The sequence below is a fragment of the Melospiza melodia genome, chromosome 6 (assembly GCF_035770615.1).
Source record: "Melospiza melodia melodia isolate bMelMel2 chromosome 6, bMelMel2.pri, whole genome shotgun sequence".
Classification (NCBI taxonomy): domain Eukaryota; kingdom Metazoa; phylum Chordata; class Aves; order Passeriformes; family Passerellidae; genus Melospiza; species Melospiza melodia.
The window spans coordinates 3,184,401-3,205,010 of record NC_086199.1 but is presented as its reverse complement, the minus strand read 5'-3'; the positions used below and the strand labels follow the sequence as shown (position 1 = coordinate 3,205,010).

At 49.7% G+C, this 20,610-nt stretch overlaps 1 protein-coding gene across 1 annotated transcript; it reads left to right on the top strand.

The window, feature by feature from the left end:
• Window positions 1-14,166: 14,166 nt before the first annotated feature.
• On the top strand, window positions 14,167-17,180 carry BMP4 (bone morphogenetic protein 4). Its single transcript, XM_063159647.1, has 3 exons — window positions 14,167-14,271; window positions 14,788-15,164; window positions 16,123-17,180. The coding sequence occupies exons 2-3, from the start codon at window positions 14,795-14,797 to the stop codon at window positions 16,962-16,964; spliced, it is 1,212 nt and encodes a 403-aa protein (XP_063015717.1). The 5' UTR covers window positions 14,167-14,271; window positions 14,788-14,794; the 3' UTR covers window positions 16,965-17,180.
• Window positions 17,181-20,610: the final 3,430 nt, after the last annotated feature.

Here is a 20,610-nt window from a genome sequence, read left to right as displayed (position 1 = left end):
CCACAGGCTGTGGGGACAGTGGTCTCTAGAAAAACACAGAGGAGGGTACCAGACAGTAATTTGAAATTGTATTATATGTTCTTCATGCAGACTTTCTAAAATCAGCTTGCCCGCAGTAATATCAACCCTTGTTCTTCAACAAGTGATATAGGTCATCCCCAAAAAGTAATTTATAAGTGGATCATAACTCCAGGACATTTAATGCAATCAGAGACTCAGCACAGAAGATGCTGATGAGTTTTTGATTGTAAATTCTCCTTTATTACATGGTCTGCTCAGAGAACATTGGAAATACCAGGTCAAGTGTTTCAGCTGCAAAAACCATCCAAGGCATTGCCATTAGATGGGCATCCTGGGCCTTTTTGCTTTGCATCTACTGTTTTGAGGTTGAGAGAAGGTGGATGTGATGCCTCCTACAAAAGTTTCATCTATTCTGTACACTCACTCTAAGCTGGATCTTGAGCACTGAAGAACCAGGGAGTTTAGGAGATCACCAACCTAAAAACTGGGGCTGCAGAAGGATCCAGGAGAAGCTCCCTGTGTTTATCCTCCTTTCCATCCTTAAAACACCAAGGGCTAAGCTGAGGTTGTTTTGGGTGTTTAACTAGACCTGGGACTGGGCAGGAGTGTGCTGCTTGTGCTTCTAGGCAAGCACAGCCTGCAGCAGATTTTTGCTTGTGGTGGTTCTGCTGGTTGATGCATTGACTCACAACCTCCCTGTTCCTCAGAGGTAAGTGTGAAGCTGTGCTAAATCTAGTTTCAGATGAAAGACACTGCAGCCATGTGATGTAAAGCATTAAAACAATCACTTTTCTTTCAAAAAAAAAAAAAAATGTTCTTCTGAAGGCTTTATGCTGGGTTCAGATATCACCTATCTTCCCACAGGCTGTATAAATAGGAAAGCCAGCAGGAGCACCAGGCAGAGAAATGTGTGCTCACTTCTGATCTGGATTCCTCACTAATGGACATGGCCTTGCAGAACAATGAATCCATAAACAGGGGGCATGATAAAATTTTAGAGAGAGCTGAAAGTCCAAGAGCATCTGAAGCTGAGTGCACTGATGCACCTTGAAAAAAAGTTCAGGAAGATATAAGAGACAGACTGCAAGAGCCACAGAAAGATAAATTTCAGTCCTTGTGGAGGAGATGCTGACAAGGTGAGAGGTTTCCTGCTAGCTAGCATATGTTTTGTGAAGAAACTTCCCCAATGTTCTCTCACTGGGAACAACACTGATTTGACCTGTCAGACACGTTACATTTCAGGCCTTGTCTGAGCAAGATAGCTGAGAGTTCTAACACTTCAGCAGAGGTCCAAAATAAACATGGTGCAGTGAGGAAAAATGCTTTTTGCTTAGTGGGGTTTATTGGGAATGTTCTTCCATTTGCTGCCTGACCCAAAGGTAAAGCTGGCTTGTCTTCCAGAGCCAGACTCATCCTCTGAGCCAAGTGAAGGGTATCAGTGACAAAACTTTGGCTGACGTGAGACAGTTTTGGCCTTGAGATGCCAGTAAACACATCCATTCCAAAAAGGAGTTTTAGTTTGATTAGACTGATTGTCCTGATGGGATGGTATTGTATTATTAGCCGAGGAAAGGTTCTGGTTTTAGATATTCTTATTTTTACAAATATCTAAGAAACTCTTCCCTCAGCTAGTTGTAAATGGTGTTGTAACAAAATCAGTCTGAAAGCCACTAGAGACAGGCTTCCAGCATCAGATACAACACTGAAAGTTGCACTTTTGAGATGGTCTCCATGTAATTTCTCCCATATGGGCCCTAAAACCCCAGATGCTCTAAGAAGTGTTTAGGGCCCTGTAAGACACAAGGCCATCAGTAATTAGCAAAGACCCCAAGCACGTGTTTAACTTTAACATGTGCTTTTCTTTCCCAGGAGTCCGTAGAATTAAGGACTTTAAGTGAGTGGGTTTAGGGATATGCTTAAAGCTAAGCATGTGTTTAGTTGCTTTCTTGTGCTCTGGCTTTATTTGTTTTTACAGGAATAAGAGAAATGAAAGATCTTATTACAGATCAAACACAAATAAATGTCCAAGACACAGCAGGGAGGCTTTAGGTCTTGGTTTGGAGCCCAGTGAAGTCAATGGAAAAACACCTCAACACCTCAGCAGCCTTTGGAGCAGAGTCCTCAGAGGGTCGATGAAGAACCCACTGCAGAAACCTGCTGAATGCCTCATGTTTCCTTGCAAGGTTCCCTTATCTTGTATCCAGATGTTGCTAACAAGGGTTTTTATTAGCTGCTGAGAAGTACAAGGGCAGCAGTTTTTCAAGTCCTAAAATCATGCACATATAGATGAAATAGAAACAGCTTGTGCTGCAGTAGCAATTGTGGTCTGTGGAGCTGTGAGTGTATTTCCAAAGTTCTCCAGTTCTTATTATAGAATCCTAGACTGGTTTGGGTTGGAAGGGACATTAAAGACCCTCTTGTTCTATCCCCTGCCATGGGCAGGGACACTTTCCACTGTCCCAGGTTGCTCCAAGCTCTGTCCAACCTGGCCTGGAACACTGCCAGGGATGGGGCAGCCACAGCTGCTCTGGGCCTCCCCACCCTCACAGGGAAGAATTTCTTACTAATCTCCAATCTGACCCTGCCTTCTGTCAGTCTAAAGCCATTCCCCTTGTCCTGTCACTCCATGCCCTTGTAAAAAAAACATGTCTTGGTCTCAAAGTGTTTGCTCTGTCTTTCACACAGTGCAGTGAGGCAAGTGTTGTCACACAGTTCCTAGGGAAAATGTTGCATCTTTGTAGAGGGAGAGGTTTACACAACAGGAAGAGCAGGTTCCTTTGAATAGCATTTCTCTTTGCTGCCTTTAGATCTCTGCAACATGCACAGCAACTCATTTTGAGTTACTCATTTGGATTCTCCTTTTAGGCGTGCAGGGAAATGGCCACTGCTTGAGAACAATCTGATCTATTTCTGACATTCATTTCAGGATGATGCTGAAGATGTGTCTGTTTGAACAGCCGAATTTCCACCCATACAGCTGGATTTTTGTCCTTTGGTTGAGGCTGGAGTTAAATTCTTCAGAGACTGCCCTAACCAAGGTCAGCAGAACTGCCTGAGCCACCAGCAGGGAAAATGATCATGTGCTGTCTTGCCAGGCTTGTTATGAAGGCAGGTGTCATTAGAAGGTGTTTCTGCCTCCTCCTGCTCCTCCTCAGAGTCATTTGGGTCACAGCAGCAGAGCCATGGGACGAGCTTTGTCCGAGCTGGGGAGCAGAGTGCCCACCTGGATCTCTGCAGAACAGGTAAGCACTTAACCCTTGCTGGGCTGCCCCTGCTTCCTCTGCCTTCCTTACCTGTGTGTGCCAGGTCAGACTGACACTGGCGTGCAGGGATGTGCCACGGCCACATCAGAGCACCCAGGCAGAGTCTCAGGAGGGTGGTTTGGCTGCCAGGACGTGCTGATGTCACTGCACTGCCTGTTTTTGCCTGTTTGTGCTGGGTCAAAGTGACACCGAGCCACCGCGACGAGTTATGGTCACACCTTCATTTGGCTCTGCCACTCCAGGCCTTGCTGTCCCGTCAACAAAAAACTCCTGGTGGCATCCACGGGGAGCAGCTCTGGGATTTGGTGTGCTGGGAAAGGGTCTTGCACCAACTGCTCACACAAGGGAGTTGTACTGTTCAAAAAGTACTGTTCAAAAGAGAATAAAGTGATATTTGCAGTTTGGATGCCCACTGGGTGAGCCCCACAAAATCCCTTTGATGTTTTACTCATGTTTACTATCTTGATCTTTAACTGAGATCTCATTTTAAGAAAAACTGTCAATATTCACCAAATTCTGGTGCAAAAATGCACCACCAAAATGTTGGACCTGCTCTCTCTCCTCCTCCAAGGTTCAGAGATTGCAGTGAAAAGGATTTCAAGCATTTTTTTCCAGCAGCTCTAAAAAACAGTGTGGCTTTTAAATGTGCATGTTTTTGAGTGTAGAGAGCTGTCCTTTTCTTTCCAGCATTTCACAGAACTGGAAGACACAAATCAATAGGTAAATGTTCAGTACTAGTAGTCTAATTATTATTTCTACTTTTCTTATGGTTATAATGATAGGAAACATTTTTTATGTGTTCCCTGGAAGAATTATTTTTTCTACCTAGTCCCTGTCTTCAATTTTTGTGGCCCCCTGAACAGAATCTGCAATTCTTAGTAGCATTTAAAAAACTCAAACCACCCATTGGCTTGAAAGGAAAATGTGAACTTCTTCAACGAGGGCAAAAATACTTCTGTTGCTTAAACGTAGGTAATTAGACTGAGGACTTTCTCCAAAGTAAACCCTGACAATCTAACAATAATCTTTGGCTTTTGGACTGCATGGAGTTTCTCTTACATTGTTAAATGCATTCCATGTTTCAGTAAATGACACCAGGCTCACCAGCAGTGAGTGAGTGATTAGTTTATCATCCTCTTAGTGCAGCCATCTAGATCTTTAACTCTTTAAGCAGTGACATTCATTTAAGTCTTGAGAACACCCAGGATCATGCCTGAGGCTTTAGACATTCTCAATTCAAGCCAATCTTGGATATCTTGTGAAAATGAAGAGAAGAAAGTAGGTGCTTGCATTCTGATAACACTTAAAACAATTCAGGTAAGGTAAATTGCAAATAAACACCTTTTTTTCACCCTTCTTTTTTTAAATTTTAATTTTTATTTCTTTTATTTAGAGGATGCCAATTCCTCTCTCCTGGGACCACTTAGGTCATTAGATGCCTCAGCAGCATAAAATTACAGGGAGAAAATCTTAGCAGCATACAAAGAGACAGAAAGGTGAAAAATCTACATTTCCTAAGATCCAGGGATGTGGGGCAGGGTTTTTTTGGCTGGATTTACAATTCATCTCTCATGAGACAGTAGAATGAACTGCTTTACAAAATATTTTATTATAACAAAAAAAAAAATTATGTGAGCTGTAACATACTGTGCCAATTCTCTTGTGCTGAAATCTTGCTCTAGCAGGGATGTGCAAGTACACAAAGCTTGGTAGCAACAAAAACCTTAGGAGAATGAAGGGCTTCTACTTTGGAAAAGAAAGGTGCAGGAGGATTTTCAGACAGAAGGGAAAGGCTTTGACCTGTGAGCTGCTGCTCAGCATCGTGGATCCCATCTATCACCTGATCCTGCCCAGTAACGCGAGCCAGATCGCTGTGAGTGCCCTCTGCCACGGGAGACAAGGAGCTGCTCACCCCACAGACACAAAGTGCTTTGGGGGCTCTGTTGCTGGGAAGAGTTTGAAATGGATGAACAGAGCATTTACATGCCTCAAGAAACAGAACAGAGCCCAGCCTTTAGTTAGTTTTTGTTTTAAAATGCCTTTTGTACTCTGCTGTGTCTTTGGCTTTCATTTTGGGTTTGAGAATTTTGGGTTTTTTCAGACTGGACTTTGAGTTTTGCTGGATTGGGTGAAAGGAGTTTTTGCCCAGCAGGGCAAGGGTGATCCTGTGTGGAAAGGGAAGGGATGGTGCTGGGTGAGGTAAATTCCCTGCATTCTGCAAAGGGCTGGGAGTTACTCTGAGGCGCTGGAGCTGTGCACCTCCTGCAAGCACAGGCACAGAGCTGGGTCTCCAAAGTTCTGCTGACTCTTGCTCAGCCCCCAGGCCACAGCCATTCTCAACCTCATTCAGGAATCTGCTTCCAGTCCCTCTCCTCCATCAGAAAACACGATGGAAGTGATGCAGTTGTGCCATCCATGTCAAGGCACCTCCTGTGGTGGGTTCCTCCTGGGCTCCTGGTGCTTATCAGGTGGAGAACCTGTGAAAAAGGAATGGTGGCTGTTCTGGGGGCAGCCAGTGGTGCCAAGAGAGGGAAACAAATCACACAACAGATTTGCAAGCCCAAGCTCTCCTTGTGGCACCACTGTGAGAGAGATTCTGTCAATCCCACCTTGCCATTTTGTGCTTCGGGTCTATGGCTTGTCTCCACTATTCCTGACTCAAGTCAATACTCACAGACTCTAAGTCCTCTTTGACCTTCTGATTTTATCCTCTGCTCTTCAAACATCTGTCTTAATCCACTTCATTTTTATCCTGCAATCCCTGAAGCCCCAACCCCACTCAGCTTCTCCTCAGCCTGGGCTGGGGGGGACAGGCATCAGCATTCCTGCCCCACTTTGCACCTAGGAGCTATGTAGAGAAACACTGATGGGAGATAAAGTGACTTGCTGAGGCCTCTGGAGACAGGAGAGGTGACTTTTTGGCAGCCCTGGAGTAACCTCAGTGTTGGGTCTTTGTGAGGAACGTTTGTGAGCTGATGCCAGTTTTACAAATGACGTTTCACATTTGCTTTTTGCAATATTTCTTCGAACTGGGGTGTGGTGCTGCACACAATACCTGGTTCTGAGGCTTGCTGCTCTATCAGGTATGTGTACAGAGGGTGGGAAAAGGCAGCAGAGTCAGCAGGACAGAGGTGGAACAAGCAGGAATGCAGGGTGAAACCAGGGGAACAAACAGGTCCTCAGGGAAACTGTTCTGACTTAGTTCTGCTTTCCCTGACTCAAAGAGTGACTCCAGTGTGCCCAGAGGGCAGGTACAGGGAGATACCAGCCTTATGCTAACTCCAGATCCTGCTCAAGCAGAAACTGCTGGTCCAGACCCTCCATCCTGAGACTTACATTAAAAAAATCTACTTTTAAGCCTATTTCTCTTCATGTCTGGGTGATGCTGTGCTCCTGGCAGGTGCATCATTCTGGGCTGTCACTGTAGACCAGTGCAGGCCTGTCATAACACCTTGGTGCCTCTGGCTCCAGTCCTGTTTTCTAGAATTGCACTTGGCCTTGCCTTGGCCCTTTGCCCAGACTGAATTTGCCTTCTTGGTTTTCACTTCTTTCCCATATCAGTTTTCTCTCCTCTTCTGTCTTCCTGCTGATCCTGTGGGCTCTGGCTCCGTAAACCCTCTGCCCAGGTGGGGCTCTGTGGAGGTGAGCACCCCCTCACATCCAAGGCCCCTTCATATGCAAGAAAGAGCTACGAGATATCTCTACTAATTTCTTTTTTTGCCATTTCACTTTTTCCCTCTTCAAACTGGCTTTTAGATATTCCTTTTCTAAAAGTCCCTCTTTTTTTTTTTTTTTTTTTTTTTTTTTTTTTTTTTTTTTAGCCAGTTCCCTGGTTTTCTCCCTCTGTCAGCTCTCTGGTGGCTGGTATTTTAGGAAATAGAGAGGCTGGGTTGCTTGTGGGATGGGACACGCACGGAACGCACGTACGGCGCTGGTTTGCCCACATCGTTTGGATAAGGTATCAGAGAGGACAGACTGTCTTTGCATTGAAACCTGCAGGTCAAGAAATTGGCCTCCCTTCAGTTCACAGCCCTCGTGGCTGCCAGCCAGTAATGTAAAGCCCTGATGAGTATTTCTGGAGAAAGCTGGAAACTCACCTCTGACTACAATGTGTTTAATCTCTCATTTCCAGGCATTGTCAGTTTTGCTTCTTCTTCCCTTCTTCCTCCTATTCTTCTCCTCCTTCTTTTTCTTCTCATCCTTCTTCTCTTCTTCTTCTTTCTCCTCTTCTTCTGACATGGTGAATCACCAGGTGTCTCTGCAGTGATGGACAGAGCAGCACCACTTTTGTTCCATGTTCTGTAAATCAGAGATCCTTCAGAGTCTCCATGTCCTGTTATTCCTCCAGTATTTTCCCAGGACTTGGAGTCCCACTGAAAGGGTTTGAAAGACTTTTATTTGTTGGGTTGGAATTTGAGGACCTGTTCAGAAGCAATGTTTATTTTTTTTATTTATTTCTTACAATGGTGCAAAATGCTCTTGTTGATCCAGAAAGGAGGCTCTGACCTGCTTTCAATTCTAATTGCCTCCTTTCCCCATGTTTTTAATTACTCTTCGCTGTTTAATGTACTCTTAACCACTTGGATAAAGTAGATTCCTGATGATTCAGTCACTGCCACAGAAGCACAAAGCTGAACCTAGACCTTCTGAAGTCCAAATCAGGTCCTTCATCACTAGGACAACCTTCCTTTAGGCGTCCCAGTACTTGCAGCTCTGCACCAAATCTATGGCCTTTGAAATCCCCAGGTTGCTAAAGGCATCCTTTGGGCTGCTGAGTCAGTGTCTGTACATGATGGAAGCAGGGAAGAGGAAAATAGATACTTGCTTATGCAGAAAAGCGACAAAAATGAAATCAGGTTTCGCTGCTGTTGACACAAACTCTGCCTCTACTCAAGTATTTTTTGGTCTTGGCTGTTTGGGAGAGAAGGTGGGCTTTGATTCTGCTTACAAGAGGTTTTTTGCTGCCCCACCAAGAAGCAGAGCAGGTGACAGTAAGTAGGAATGTCTCTAATTGAAAATAAATCCAGCTAACACCTCACTCACCAGCTTGCTTGATCAATAGCAGAACTGAGAGCCTTGCCATGCTAGGCTGGAGTAGGTCCTGCTGGAAGGTTTGTCAGGAAATTGTGTCAGGTTTGGGTTGGACATCAGGAAAGGTTCTTCCCCCAGAGGGTGCTGGCACTGCCCAGGCTGAGCAGGGAATGGGCTCAGCCCCAGGGCTGCCAGAGCTCCAGGAGGGTTTGGACACTGCTCTGAGGCACAGGGTGGGATTGTTGGGGTGTCTGAGCAGGGCCAGGAGCTGGGCTCTGATCCTGGTGAGTCCCTTCCAACTCAGGATATTCTAGGACAGAATGAGCAGGAGCCTCTCCACCAGAAACCATCTTTTCAGTGTCACGTGTCTGTGGGAGCTCGTGCTCTGCTCACACACACCCTGTGTAAGTTTATTCAGTGAGCACTTTCTAAGAATGATGATTAATTGTGAGTATGAACCTTGTCACCAGGCAACTGGTACAAACGAGCCCCACCAGTTTGTTATTGTTGGAGATGGAGGCCTCAGGGCACAGCCATGGTTCCCAAGAGGGACTCCTGGGCAGGATCCTCCCTCTCTGCTTTCAGGTGAGGATGTTCACATTAATGAACTCAAAATTCATCCCTGTGCTGACATTCCCCAGAACTTGCTACAGCACCTACCAGTAAAGTCCTTTGCTATTGCTAAAAATCCAGTAGAGCCCGCGTGAATTATTTCTGCAGCAGTTTTCCTGCTCTGCTTGTTTACACCTTGTAGTAGTGATTGAGATCATTAAAGCTTCTGCTGGCAGCAGATCTCAAGCTGCAATTAAAGGACAAAGACAAATGTCAGCACCTCAGAGGTGCTATGTTGTTGTGTGGAATTGCAGATTTTGGCAGCAAGGAAGAGCAAAATATCAGTAACAGCAGAATTCAGACAAAGCCACATCTCAGGGCTGGAGACACACGGAGTGGTTTGTAAGGTCAGGGAGCTGCCAGCCCTGTGCTGTTCTCCAAAAGCCTCCATCAGATCCAAAAGGAATCTGCTTATCTCCAGTAGCCACATGGCTGGACAGCACTCCTTAGGAGAATGATGGTCTCTGTTAGTACCAGCCACAACTGCAGAGCAGGCAGAATGAGCTCTTCATCTTCTGGAGGCCCTGCTTGCTTCTCAGGGATGAGGCTTTGAGGAGTGGGGAGCCACAAAGTGCTGAGGCAAACATGGGCTAAAGGCAGAGATTCTCTCCAAAAGCTGGATGAGATCAGTGCGTGTTCTTCTTGTCACATCCCTCGAGGAAACCCACTGATGTGGAGATGATTTTACAACAGATGTGATTCTAACACAGCTCAGGGGAATTTTAACAACAGGCCATTAAAATGGCTCTCCCTTCATTTTATGAGTTGTGTTGTTGAAGCACTTCCCTAATCATGGAATCATAGAAACATTAAGGTTGGAGAAAAGCTCCAAGGTCGTTGGGTCCAACCTTTGGCCATTCACCACCTTCCCAAGCAGCATCAAAACACTGAGCTGTTTTTGAACACCTCCAGGGATGCTGATTTCACTCCCTCCCTGGGCAGCCCATTCCAGTGCCTAACCACACTTTCTGTGAAGAAATTCTTCCTGCTGTCCAGCCTGAACGACCCAGACCTCTGAGTTTTGTTCATCTCTAAATGAACAATATTTAGCAGCAGAGACCTCACACTCTCACAGCAGAAGGCAGAGAGTATGAACAGCAAGGGGTAACTTTTCCAGCCTTGCTCACGCTTGGGCATCTCTGAAAAGTGACAAAGGGAATGAGTCAAGTAACAGCAACTTAAGATTCACCCTGCGTGGGACAGCCAACCTTTTAATAGCATTCTCAAAACAATAAAAATCATCCTTCAAGACTTAAAAATAGAAAAGAGCAGACAATCCTACTGTTTCGACTGCCTTGTGTCTGATTACCAAAGACTGCCTTTTTAGAACTGCTTTATTTTAATGTTCCCACACAATGTTTTTGTAGGGATTTGTAAAAAAAAAAACCCCAAAAACTGTTTGAAATGAAAGAGCAGTGCTGAACCTGATTCTCCTATTAGCTCAGGAGTGGTTCTAGACGTGGTCCTGACACCTCGGCAGAGACACTTTTTAATGTAAAGCAGAAATAAAGTCCAAGCTGGGCCCAGTTCTGTGTTTTAGGAGAAGTATGAATTTATTTATTCAGGAGGAGGTAGAATATTCTGGTAGAACAGGCCAGCTCTGAAGCACTCAGAGAAATCATGAAAATCTCAGAGTGGTTGTAAAAAATGTTCCTTTTGCCGTTCAAGCAGCTGCACTTGTTTTTACCGGTCAGCTCTTTGGTGAAGAGCTACTTTGGAAAACGTAACCCCTTGGAGTTGTTTGCTCAGTTCCCTTTGTTTTAATTGACAAGCTTAGGCAGTTAAAAGGAAAGGGCAGGAGGGAATTGATCTTAGCACACTTATGGGCATCTCCTCCTTTAACTCATGTCATTAAAATGTTTCTTACATAGGCATTTATTTATTTATTTATTTATTTATTTATTTATTTGTGGTTTTAGGCTTGTTCCTGCTCAAGCACAAATCTGGTGAGGCAAGTTATTTTTGTTGTTGTTGTTGCTTTTTTCTTTTCTTTTTTTTTTTTTTCCTTTCTTTTTTGTTTTTCCCAAGGCGGGTTGTTTGCAGACTTTAGAGCCCAAAAAGGTGCAGCTGCTCTAAAAATAACACGGGATCCAAGAACTGGTTTGGGAAGGTCTGAGTCCAGAGGCATCTCCTGAAATGCTGCCATTAGAGGAGAAGTTTTCCTTGTAAACAGAGCTGGCCTAATTTCTAGAGGTGCTGAACATCGACCTGCAGCGCTTGCTGGTGGGTCCTGAGCACACAAAACCTGGAAATGGGTCAGATGTGAGTGGCTGGGGTTTTATCACAAACGTGTCTGGGCAAACCCACAATTATCGGGCTGAAACAAAACTGAGCAAATAATTGCCCCTCAGCTGCTGATCCCCGTGAGCAGAGCTGGGCTCTGGGGCTCCAGGACCCCTGCCAGCTCCGGGGCTGCTCAGTGCCACAGCAGTCTGGTGTCACAGCCAAGGTGTGCCCGTGGTGGGTCACCCCTGGGTCTGGCCAGCCTTCGCAGGGTGACGTCCCCAACGCTCCCTCTTCCAGAGGAGACCCATGGTTTTGCCACCCAGGTGCAGAGATTCCCAGAAGGTTTTCCACAGAAGACAGAGAGGAGAAAACCTGGCAGCAGATGCCTTAGACTGGGGCTGGGTCACAGGCAAGACCACCATCGATCCCCCATCACCATGTGAGGTGTGACCAGGGGAGCTGAGCCTTGCAGACACAACATTCTCTGGTTTTGATGTGCTGGATCTTTAATGTTGCATCCACCGCTGAATTAAGCACTGTTTGCTTTTCAGACCTTCCACATTTGTATTTTTAGCTCCGTTTTGGCATCACTTTTTTGGTTGGAATATATAACACACTGGGTTGTTTAGTGTGCCTGGACCGAGTTCAGCCGATGTGTAACTCCACGGGCTGGAGCAGAAGCTCTGTTCAAGGTGAATTACGCTCTGTGGGGCCAAGGAAATACAGCTTCTGTAGAAAGGCAGCCCAGCTCCTTCAGTAAACGCTACACTATTTCCATCCATGGCTATTCCTTTGTGGTTTGGGTTATGTATTTACATTTTACGGAATAAATTCTACAGCTTTCCCCATGACTAACACTCCTTAGTAACCAGAGAGCTACTCAAATACACTCTTGCCTCCTACGAGACCCCAAACCACACTGCTCTGCCCTGGCTCTCTGGCCCCAGCACAGGGGCACGGCTAACCAGTGTTACATAAGCAATTTTTGGGATCTCAGCTCAGCAGGATGGCTTAGGAGAGCAGGCACTGGATGCCCTGCCACTGAATTCCTCCAGCACAAACATTTCCAGCACGGCCACTCTCTGATCCCTACAAAACCTGAGCGAGGTCTTCAGACAAAGAGAGGAACATACCCCACAAAGAGGGAGCTGGTTGCTTTTCCCAGTCCAGAGGTCTTGCTTTAGGAGCAGCACTATACAGGCCCTCATGTAAACTTTGTTTATAGACTGGAGTATTTTCAATGAAAATGTTATTTAACTTAAAAAACGTTGCACAGCAGCTACTCCCAAAATTGTTTTTCCTTGTTAAGAATAACACACAGTGTGATACATTTGAAATGGTGATAGCAATATTTCACAAATTTTGATGGATTCATAGTCCAAATACCTTGCTAACAGATGTTTCTTTTAAACTCGGAGTGGTATAGGAATAACTCAGAGATATTACAGTGTCAGCACTGCCTTTTATCTGTGCGTGTCCTTTCGGTGACATCCCTGGGCTTTTCTAATGCATGGGTCAGGTCTGAGCTCAAACAAAAAAAAAGTGAAATATGAAAAGAAGGCGTCTGTGATGGTGTGTGAGCTCTGGGGCAGCGCTGGGAGGACACCAAGGCGCTGGTGTGGGTTTGCTGCACTCAGGCACAGCAGCCCCGTGGTTTGTGGCCACAGTCATCGTTTCTGAGCTGGTTTTTGGCTGTGGTTAATTGATGAGCTTAGGAGTTCCCATGGCCACTCCATGACCACATCTTTTGGTCTCATAAATTAACTGTGTTCTCACTGTGGGTGACAGTTTGCCCAACACAAAGGAATACCCCAGCAGGGCAAAGGGACAGATTTTAATGCCCTGGTGGAGCTGGCTTGATTTACCGTGGGTTGCTCAGTCTACTCTGCTCAGTCTCCAAAGGATGGAGCATCTGTCACACTTCCTTCAGAGGGTCTCTCCCCAGAGTTGCCTTCTCCACACTGTGTGCTCGTACATCACCCCCAGACGGTCAGAGAATCACAGAATATCCTGAGCTGGAAGGGACCCACAAGGATCACTGAGTCCAAGTCCTGGCCCCGCACAGGACAGCCCCAAGAATCCCACCCTGTGCCTGCATGTGTTGTGTCCAGTTAATGTGTGCTAATGGTAAACCAGTTTGTCCCAAACCCCCGCCTGGGAGCAGCCGCAAGCCTTGGGAAGTCTCGTTCTTATTCCCAGCCCAAAGCTGGCCCAAAACAATTCTGGGGTTGAACTGGGGGCAGGGAGCATCTTTCCTCCCGGAGACCCTCTCTGGGGCCGCCAGCTGCGGCCGCACACAGCCCGCGCGGGGCTGGGAAGGCGCCGGCTGCACACCTCGGTGGGGTCTGGGAACCCGGCCCGGAGGGAAGGGGGAGAGGGCTGTTCAGGCAGCCAGGGAGAAGGATGAGAAAATCTGGAGGACGAGAGGGAACCCCGGGCAGGCACTGGGGACAACCCCCGGTGCTGGCAACGGGCTCCCAACCCCCGGGGCTGGCGGGTGGTGGGAGCACAGGAGAAACCCACGCTCCTCCGCCGTGCCTTTCCCCGCGCAGCTGCTTCTGATTCCCAAGCTCTCCCTCCCTTCTCGTCGGGGGACAGCCCGGGAGAGTTTCCCGAGTTTCCCGTCCCGAGCCTCCCTTCCCAGCCCGCTCCCTCGGGGCGCACCGCGGAGCCCCGACCGCCCCGGGGACCCCGCCCCGGCCGTGCGGGGCCAGGGCGTGGCGGGAGGGTCCCCGGGGATGCACCTGAGCGGCGCGGGGGATCCCGGCCCCGGCCCCGGCCCGCGGCTCCGAGCGCGGCCGCTCCGCCGGGGGTCCCCGCGCTCCCCCCGCTGCCGGGCGGCGGAGCGGGCAGGGCCGTCCCCCGCGGGGCCGGGCCGGGCCGGGGGCGGGCCGGGGGCGGCGGGCCGGGCCGGGCCGGGCCGGGCTGGCGGCGAGCGCGGCTCCACGTGACTGCGGGGCCGGCAGAAAACCGGGGCCGGCGGCGGCGGCGGCCGCACTGCGCCGGGCGGCGATCGCGGGAGGCGCTCGGCAGCCGCTGCCCCGGGGCTTTCGGCGCGCTGGGTCCGGGCTGGCTCTCCAGAATCATGGACTGTGCTGATATGCCTTGCTTGCTGTCAGTGAGTACAGCCCTCTTCTTCCTCCGCCTCGCTCCTCGCTTTTTGTTTTCATCGCAGGGCTTTAACTTTTTTTATTTTAATTTTTTTTTTTTTTTTTTTTTTTTGAGAAAAACTTTTTGTTGTTCTTATCCCGGCGTCCCCTCCCGGGGTCCGGCGGCGCGTTTCGCACCGGGGGCTGCAGAGCCGCGCTCTCCTTCCTTCCCCGCTGAGCTCCGCCGGTCGCGCTCCCGTCCCGTCCGGTCCCGAGGGGGCAGCGGGGCCGGGATGCGCCGGGATCCCGCCTGCCCGAGGGGGCTGCGGGGCTGCGGACAGCCCGGGCACGGCCCCCGGTCCTTGCCCGCCGGGGCGCGCCGGCTGCCGCTCGAATGGGGGCTGCTCCCCGTGCCCTTTTGCCATTTATTATTACTATTATTACTGCTATTATTATTATTTTTAAGTTTATTCGGAAGAGGAGGGGGGTTTCGCTTCTCGTCCTGACTTTCCCTCTTGTTTGTTGTCGTGTTTTTTACACCCCAGAGACACCATGATTCCTGGTAACCGAATGCTGATGGTCATCCTACTATGCCAAGTCCTTCTAGGAGGTACTAACCATGCTAGCCTAATCCCTGAGACCGGCAGGAAGAAAGTGGCAGAGCTTCAGGGACAAGCCGGATCCGGACGCCGCTCTGCCCAAAGCCATGAACTCTTGCGGGGTTTCGAAACAACTCTGCTGCAGATGTTTGGGCTCCGAAGGCGGCCTCAGCCCAGCAAGTCAGCCGTCATTCCTAGTTACATGCTGGATCTCTATCGACTCCAGTCCGGAGAAGAGGAGGAAAGCCTCCAGGAAATTAGCCTGCAGTACCCTGAGCGATCGACCAGCCGGGCAAACACCGTGAGGAGTTTCCACCATGAAGGTCAGTGATGGGAGGCGGTAAATTCCCAGCCTCGGTAGCGATCGGGATTTCCTTGCGTTTGGAAGCTCACAAATGCCTTTAGAAGCAGGACGTGCCCGGCTCTAAATTTATGGGAGGAAAGCCACCCCCCCCCCCCCAGGCTGCCGTGTGTGGGTGACAGGCGTGCTGCTCGCTGTTTTTTCCAGCATCCTGTGCTTAACCCGAGCTTGACCATATTTTGAAGTGCTTTTGCTTCTGTTGACAACAGCGAGTTTCCTTCGGTGCCTCTGCCTCGGGGTCACTGCCTGCGCTCGCGTGGATTTAATGGCTCTGGATCGGATGCGGGAGTAAAGCGAGGGCGGGATCTCGCCCCTGGAGTGTTTCTTTTGAACTATCAAAGCAATTGCTGCCTGCTTTTACTCTTAAGAAAAAAAAGAAAAAAAAAATCCCCCCAAACCCCGACTCGAATTTAATGCTTACAGCTGTGTGTTTATAAGGTTTATCCAATAGACCCTTGTAATCTGATCCAAATGTTTCCTAGCGGATGTTTCTTTTCCAAAGTAAATCTGAATTATTAATCCAGCCGCATCATTACTGCGTTGGAATTCGCTTCTCTTTCTCCCCCTGCCCCCCGCAACAAGGCACCTCTGTGCTCCGTGGCGCCGCATCTCGCCGGGGAGATGATTTCGGAGAGGCCGGGGGAGGAAAAGCTGAAGGGAAAAAGCCTCTCTGACCGGGGGAGGCGAGATGGGAAGGGGTGGGGAGTGCTCGAGGCGCGGCTGAGGCGGCGGTGCCGGGGCCGGGGCCGCTCCCGGTGCGGCGGGCGGGATGCGCGGGGAGCGGAGCGGAGCGGGGCCGGCGGCTGCCGGGCAGGTGAAGCGCGGGTGCGAGCTGTGCCTGTGCCGGGCCGTGCGCCCCGGGGCTGACGTGCTCTTCTTTGCTTGTCTTACCTCTTTCCCCCATCCCTGCTCTCCTCCAGAGCACCTGGAGACCGTCCCGGGTCCCAGCGAGGCGCCCCGGATCCGCTTCGTCTTCAACCTCAGCAGCGTGCCGGAAAACGAGGTGATCTCCTCGGCGGAGCTGCGGCTGTACCGGGAGCAGGTGGAGGAGCCCAGCTCGGCGTGGGAGAGGGGCTTCCACCGGATAAACATTTACGAAGTGATGAAGCCGCTGTCGGAGCGCGCCCAGGCCATTACGCGCCTGCTGGACACGCGGCTGGTGCACCACAACGAGACGCGCTGGGAGAGCTTTGATGTGAGCCCGGCCGTGATCCGGTGGACCAAGGACAAGCAGCCGAACCACGGGCTGGTGATCGAGGTCACCCACCTCCACCACGCACAGACTCATCAGGGCAAACACGTCAGGATTAGCCGATCTTTACCTCAAGGGCGTGGGGACTGGGCGCAGCTCAGGCCGCTCCTGGTCACTTTTGGGCACGACGGGCGAGGCCACGCTCTGACCCGCAGAGCCCGCCGGAGCCCCAAGCACCAGCGTTCCCGCAAGAACAAAAAAAACTGCCGCCGCCATGCCCTCTATGTGGATTTCAGCGACGTGGGCTGGAACGACTGGATCGTGGCACCGCCGGGCTACCAGGCGTTTTACTGCCACGGGGACTGCCCCTTCCCTCTGGCCGACCACCTCAACTCCACGAACCACGCCATCGTGCAGACGCTGGTGAACTCCGTGAACTCCAGCATTCCCAAGGCCTGCTGCGTGCCCACGGAGCTCAGCGCCATCTCCATGCTCTACCTGGATGAGTATGACAAGGTGGTCCTGAAAAACTACCAGGAGATGGTGGTGGAGGGGTGCGGGTGCCGCTGACCTCTCCCTTCTCCTCCCCTTCTCGGTCCCTCCCGTCCCACCCCAGAACTGCTTGCTATAGCTGGACTCTTCTCTAAACTAAACGTTCACCTTGACCTTATTTATGACTTTATGTGCAAATGTTTTTGACAATAATGATCATATATTTTGACAAAATATATTTATAACTACATATTAAAAGAAAAAAATAAAATGAGTCATTATTTTAAAGGTAAATGCATTTTGTGTCTCGCCTCTCAGGGTGCTGCTGAGGCTGTGCTGGCTGGGAGTGCAGCCGGGAGTTTATTTTGTCTCCTTATCTTCTTGCTCCCCTCCCTCCTTCTCCACTCCTTCCTCCCCCCACCCTATTTTCACTTAAAGGCTTTGCAAATTTTATTAGTCTTTCTATTTCTCGCCGAGGTACCGCGGATCTCCTGGTGCTGGGGCTGTGCCACGTGGGAGATGAGGGTCCCTGGAGATTTAAGAGCTGCTGGGAATAGAGCCGACCTTGCTAACCTGGCCCAAGCCTTTCCAAAGCAACCCACCAAAAATGCATTTGAAAAGAAGGTGAAGATTTACCTGAGGGCTTTATGCTAAACCCGCTGGGTTTTATACCCTTGCTCTGACTTCAGGATTCCCCAGGTTTTAAAACTATTAACATTTCCCCCCCGCTCCTCCCCTCCCCACTGGAGATTGGGAAGCTTCAAAGGTTTCCACAGGTCCTTTGAAGATCAAATCACTCCATTACAATGCCAAAAAAAAAAAAAAAAAAGAAGGAAAAAAAGATATCTGGAGCAGTTAAATATGTGTTAGCTAATAGCTACCTGTGCTGTGTCCTTTCTAAATTGCTTCCGAGCAGGAAGGTGGTTGGAGCCGAGCAGGTACAGTTGGAGGAGTCCAGGGCCTTGAAAACCCTGCCTCAAATGCATTGGAGGGGCTTGGAAAGCAGGGAGCTGTGCCTGGGATGGGGGTGTGGGGCCGTGTGGGAGTGGGGAGGGGACAGCAGGGTGAAGGGTGCATGATGCTTTCTTTTCCTTCCTTTATTTTTTTTTTTATGATTTCTTTTCCTTTAATGATTGAAGCTTTCCAAGCCTCCGAAAGGGGCAGCTTAGTTGAAACCAATAAAAAGTGGAGCGGAGAGCTTGCCAAAGGCTTTGGCTCCCTGAGGAGCGCAGGTGGATGGAGGAGATGGGAGCTGCGGGGGGGAGGAGGAGAGCGCGGCCCTGTGCTGCTCTTGGAAACAAAAATCCGCGGCCCTCGGCCTCCCCTGTGCCGCCGAGGCTTTCCCGGCCCTCCATCCCAGCGGCTCCGGGCCGCAGGGTCCCCTCGGAGAGCCCCGGGTGTCCCCGGTGCTGGGGGTCCTCAAGGAGGAGCGATGGGTGTTGGCTCTCCGGGGCCCCCTCGGCCCCGAGCTGCCGCTCCCATTCCTGCCTTTAGAAGGGAAATGTGTGGCCTGGGGCACCGGCGACCTGCTGCCTCCCCTTTGATGCCTGCATATCAGACATAGCCATGCCAAAGAAAGAATTTCATTTTGAAGTGGCATCAGCTAAAGGCGAGCGCCTTTCAGCTGCCTGACAGGGCAATTACACACATCTCCCTCGATAACCCCGGGTCGGGTGGGAAAAGGGGGCTCCGGGCCCCCGGGCAGCCCTGGATGGGGGGCAGCCACGGTGGGAGGCTGTTTTCCACATTGGGGGAAACAAAAATTAAAGAAAATCACGGTGACTTTACTAAAAAGCAAGAGGCTTCTCCCAGGTTCGCTTCCCTGTTGGCCGGTGCATCCCGGGCTGTCCCGAGGCCGTGAGGGTGTTGTGGAGCTGCATCTGCACAAATGCCTCTTGGATTTAGGTCATCCTCCTGGAGGAGCCTCCTGCTCTGCTGCGTTCCTGCTGCTTTATGGAGCTGTTTATTTTGGTGCTTCTTTTTGCATTGCGTTTCAATGATGAAATCGAAGCTTTGACCCTGTGGAGGCACAGACACTTGCTTTTCTGTAGGTGCTCTTGTCCTGAGGCCTTTGGGAGAGTTTCTTTTGCCTGAGATCCTGCATGGGGTGTTCTGCTCAGAAAGTATAGGGAAAAAAGTCAACTGTTAAAAAAAAAATTATGTAAAATTTATAGGAATCTAAAGTGTGGTTATAAACCTGCTGACAGTAAATGTGATCTCAGGGACAAAATACTCATGGATGCATTAAGGAATTTATTCATCACTGCTGAACTTCTGCATTTTACACAGAACACAGGGGCTGAGGGTTCCCCTCCTCGTGTGTGTCCTTGTCACACATGGGCGGCAAACTGCTGCACAACCTTGTGTGGCTGGAGAGGCTCTGAGTGAAATGCTCAAACTGCTAAATCATTTAAAAATAGGAAAACACCCCAAAACTGAAGTGAAGCCAGAATTAGTCCCTTTCTAGTTTCCATCTGACAGCCAGTGGTGTTTTTTCTCCCCACTCCAATTTGTGCTGTGTTTGAATGGTATTGACCTGAGCTCTCTTCACCATCCTGGCAGGGAGGAGCAGGGTTGGTTTTGGGAAGCTGGGAGTGAAGCATCAGTGTGGAGAGACCCTGGAATTTCTCACAGTGTTTCTGGCTGTTGTTTTGTGCATTTCTTGCAGCAGTTTTGGGGTCTAATCCCATGCTGGAATGAACATGGTGACCAACCCTGCCTGTTTGATGAGTGCTCTGTGCCATAGAAGGGCTGGTTTGGTTTGAGCAGGACGGACCTGGAGTGAGGCTTAATCTCAGGCAACAAATGCTTATCTTTGCTTAAAAATATGAGAAATGTATCATGGCATCATCCCTCTGAGTGTGGAACTTGCTCTTTGCAAATGTGGCTGATTTCAGAGCGAGAGCTGTGTTTGTGTTGGCCGGGGCAGGGATCCCTGGGAGGGCTGAGATAAGGATATCAGTTCAATCGCCCTGGTTCAGTCCAGGCTGTGAACCAAAGGGGAGCAGGTTGAAGGTGGGTGTGCAGCCACTTCCCACCATCTGGTGTCCTCCTGGTGGCTGTGCCATGGACCAGCATTCCCAGAAGTGTGAGCTGGATGGGAGATGATCTGCTCTGTGCCTTCCCCAGGAAGGCTGTGCCTTTGGATGCCTGAAAGTTACTGTCTGTGTGGCTTATGGATATAGGAAATGAGGGGAAGAGCTCAGTGGGGTTTGCCAGCTCACTGTGCTCCAGTGGTCACCGTGGTGTTGATGGTGAGAGCCACTGGATGCTCTGGAATGATGTTTTTGCTGAGCACAGGTGAGTGTGGGGTCAGGTGTGCTGGAAATCGGGGTCCCAGCTCTGCCATGTGCCAGGAGCTCCCCCCGGAGACCTGTGGTGACACTGATCCCATCTCCAACCCTTTCCCTGATGGCTTTGGGATCCCAAGAATCCTCAGGCAGGATTTTCTTCTCTCAGTTGTAAATCCACCCCCAGTCCAAGTTTGCAGCATCACTCTGAGCAAAGCTGCTGCCCCAGAGATGCTGTGGCTGAGGAGGCTGCACAGACAGCCAGGCTTTGCTTGCAGCCACAGGGGCAGAGACTTTGCAAATCAGTTTCTAAAAGTGCAGATGGGTTTGGGAGAGAAGCACCGAGTTCTGCACGTTGCTATTGTGGGAGAGGCACAGAGGCTTTGCTGCAGAGCCAGCAAAGGAAGACTGGGCCCTTCCCTGATGCTTGGACA

What these genes read in the sequence shown, in the direction of transcription:
- BMP4 (XM_063159647.1), top strand. Translation starts at nt 14,795, where the DNA reads ATGATTCCTGGTAACCGAATGCTGATGGTCATCCTACTATGCCAAGTC. An exon ending in GAGGAGTTTCCACCATGAAG is followed by an intron (nt 15,165 to 16,122) that starts GTCAGTGATGGG and finishes GCTCTCCTCCAG; the next exon opens with AGCACCTGGAGACCGTCCCG.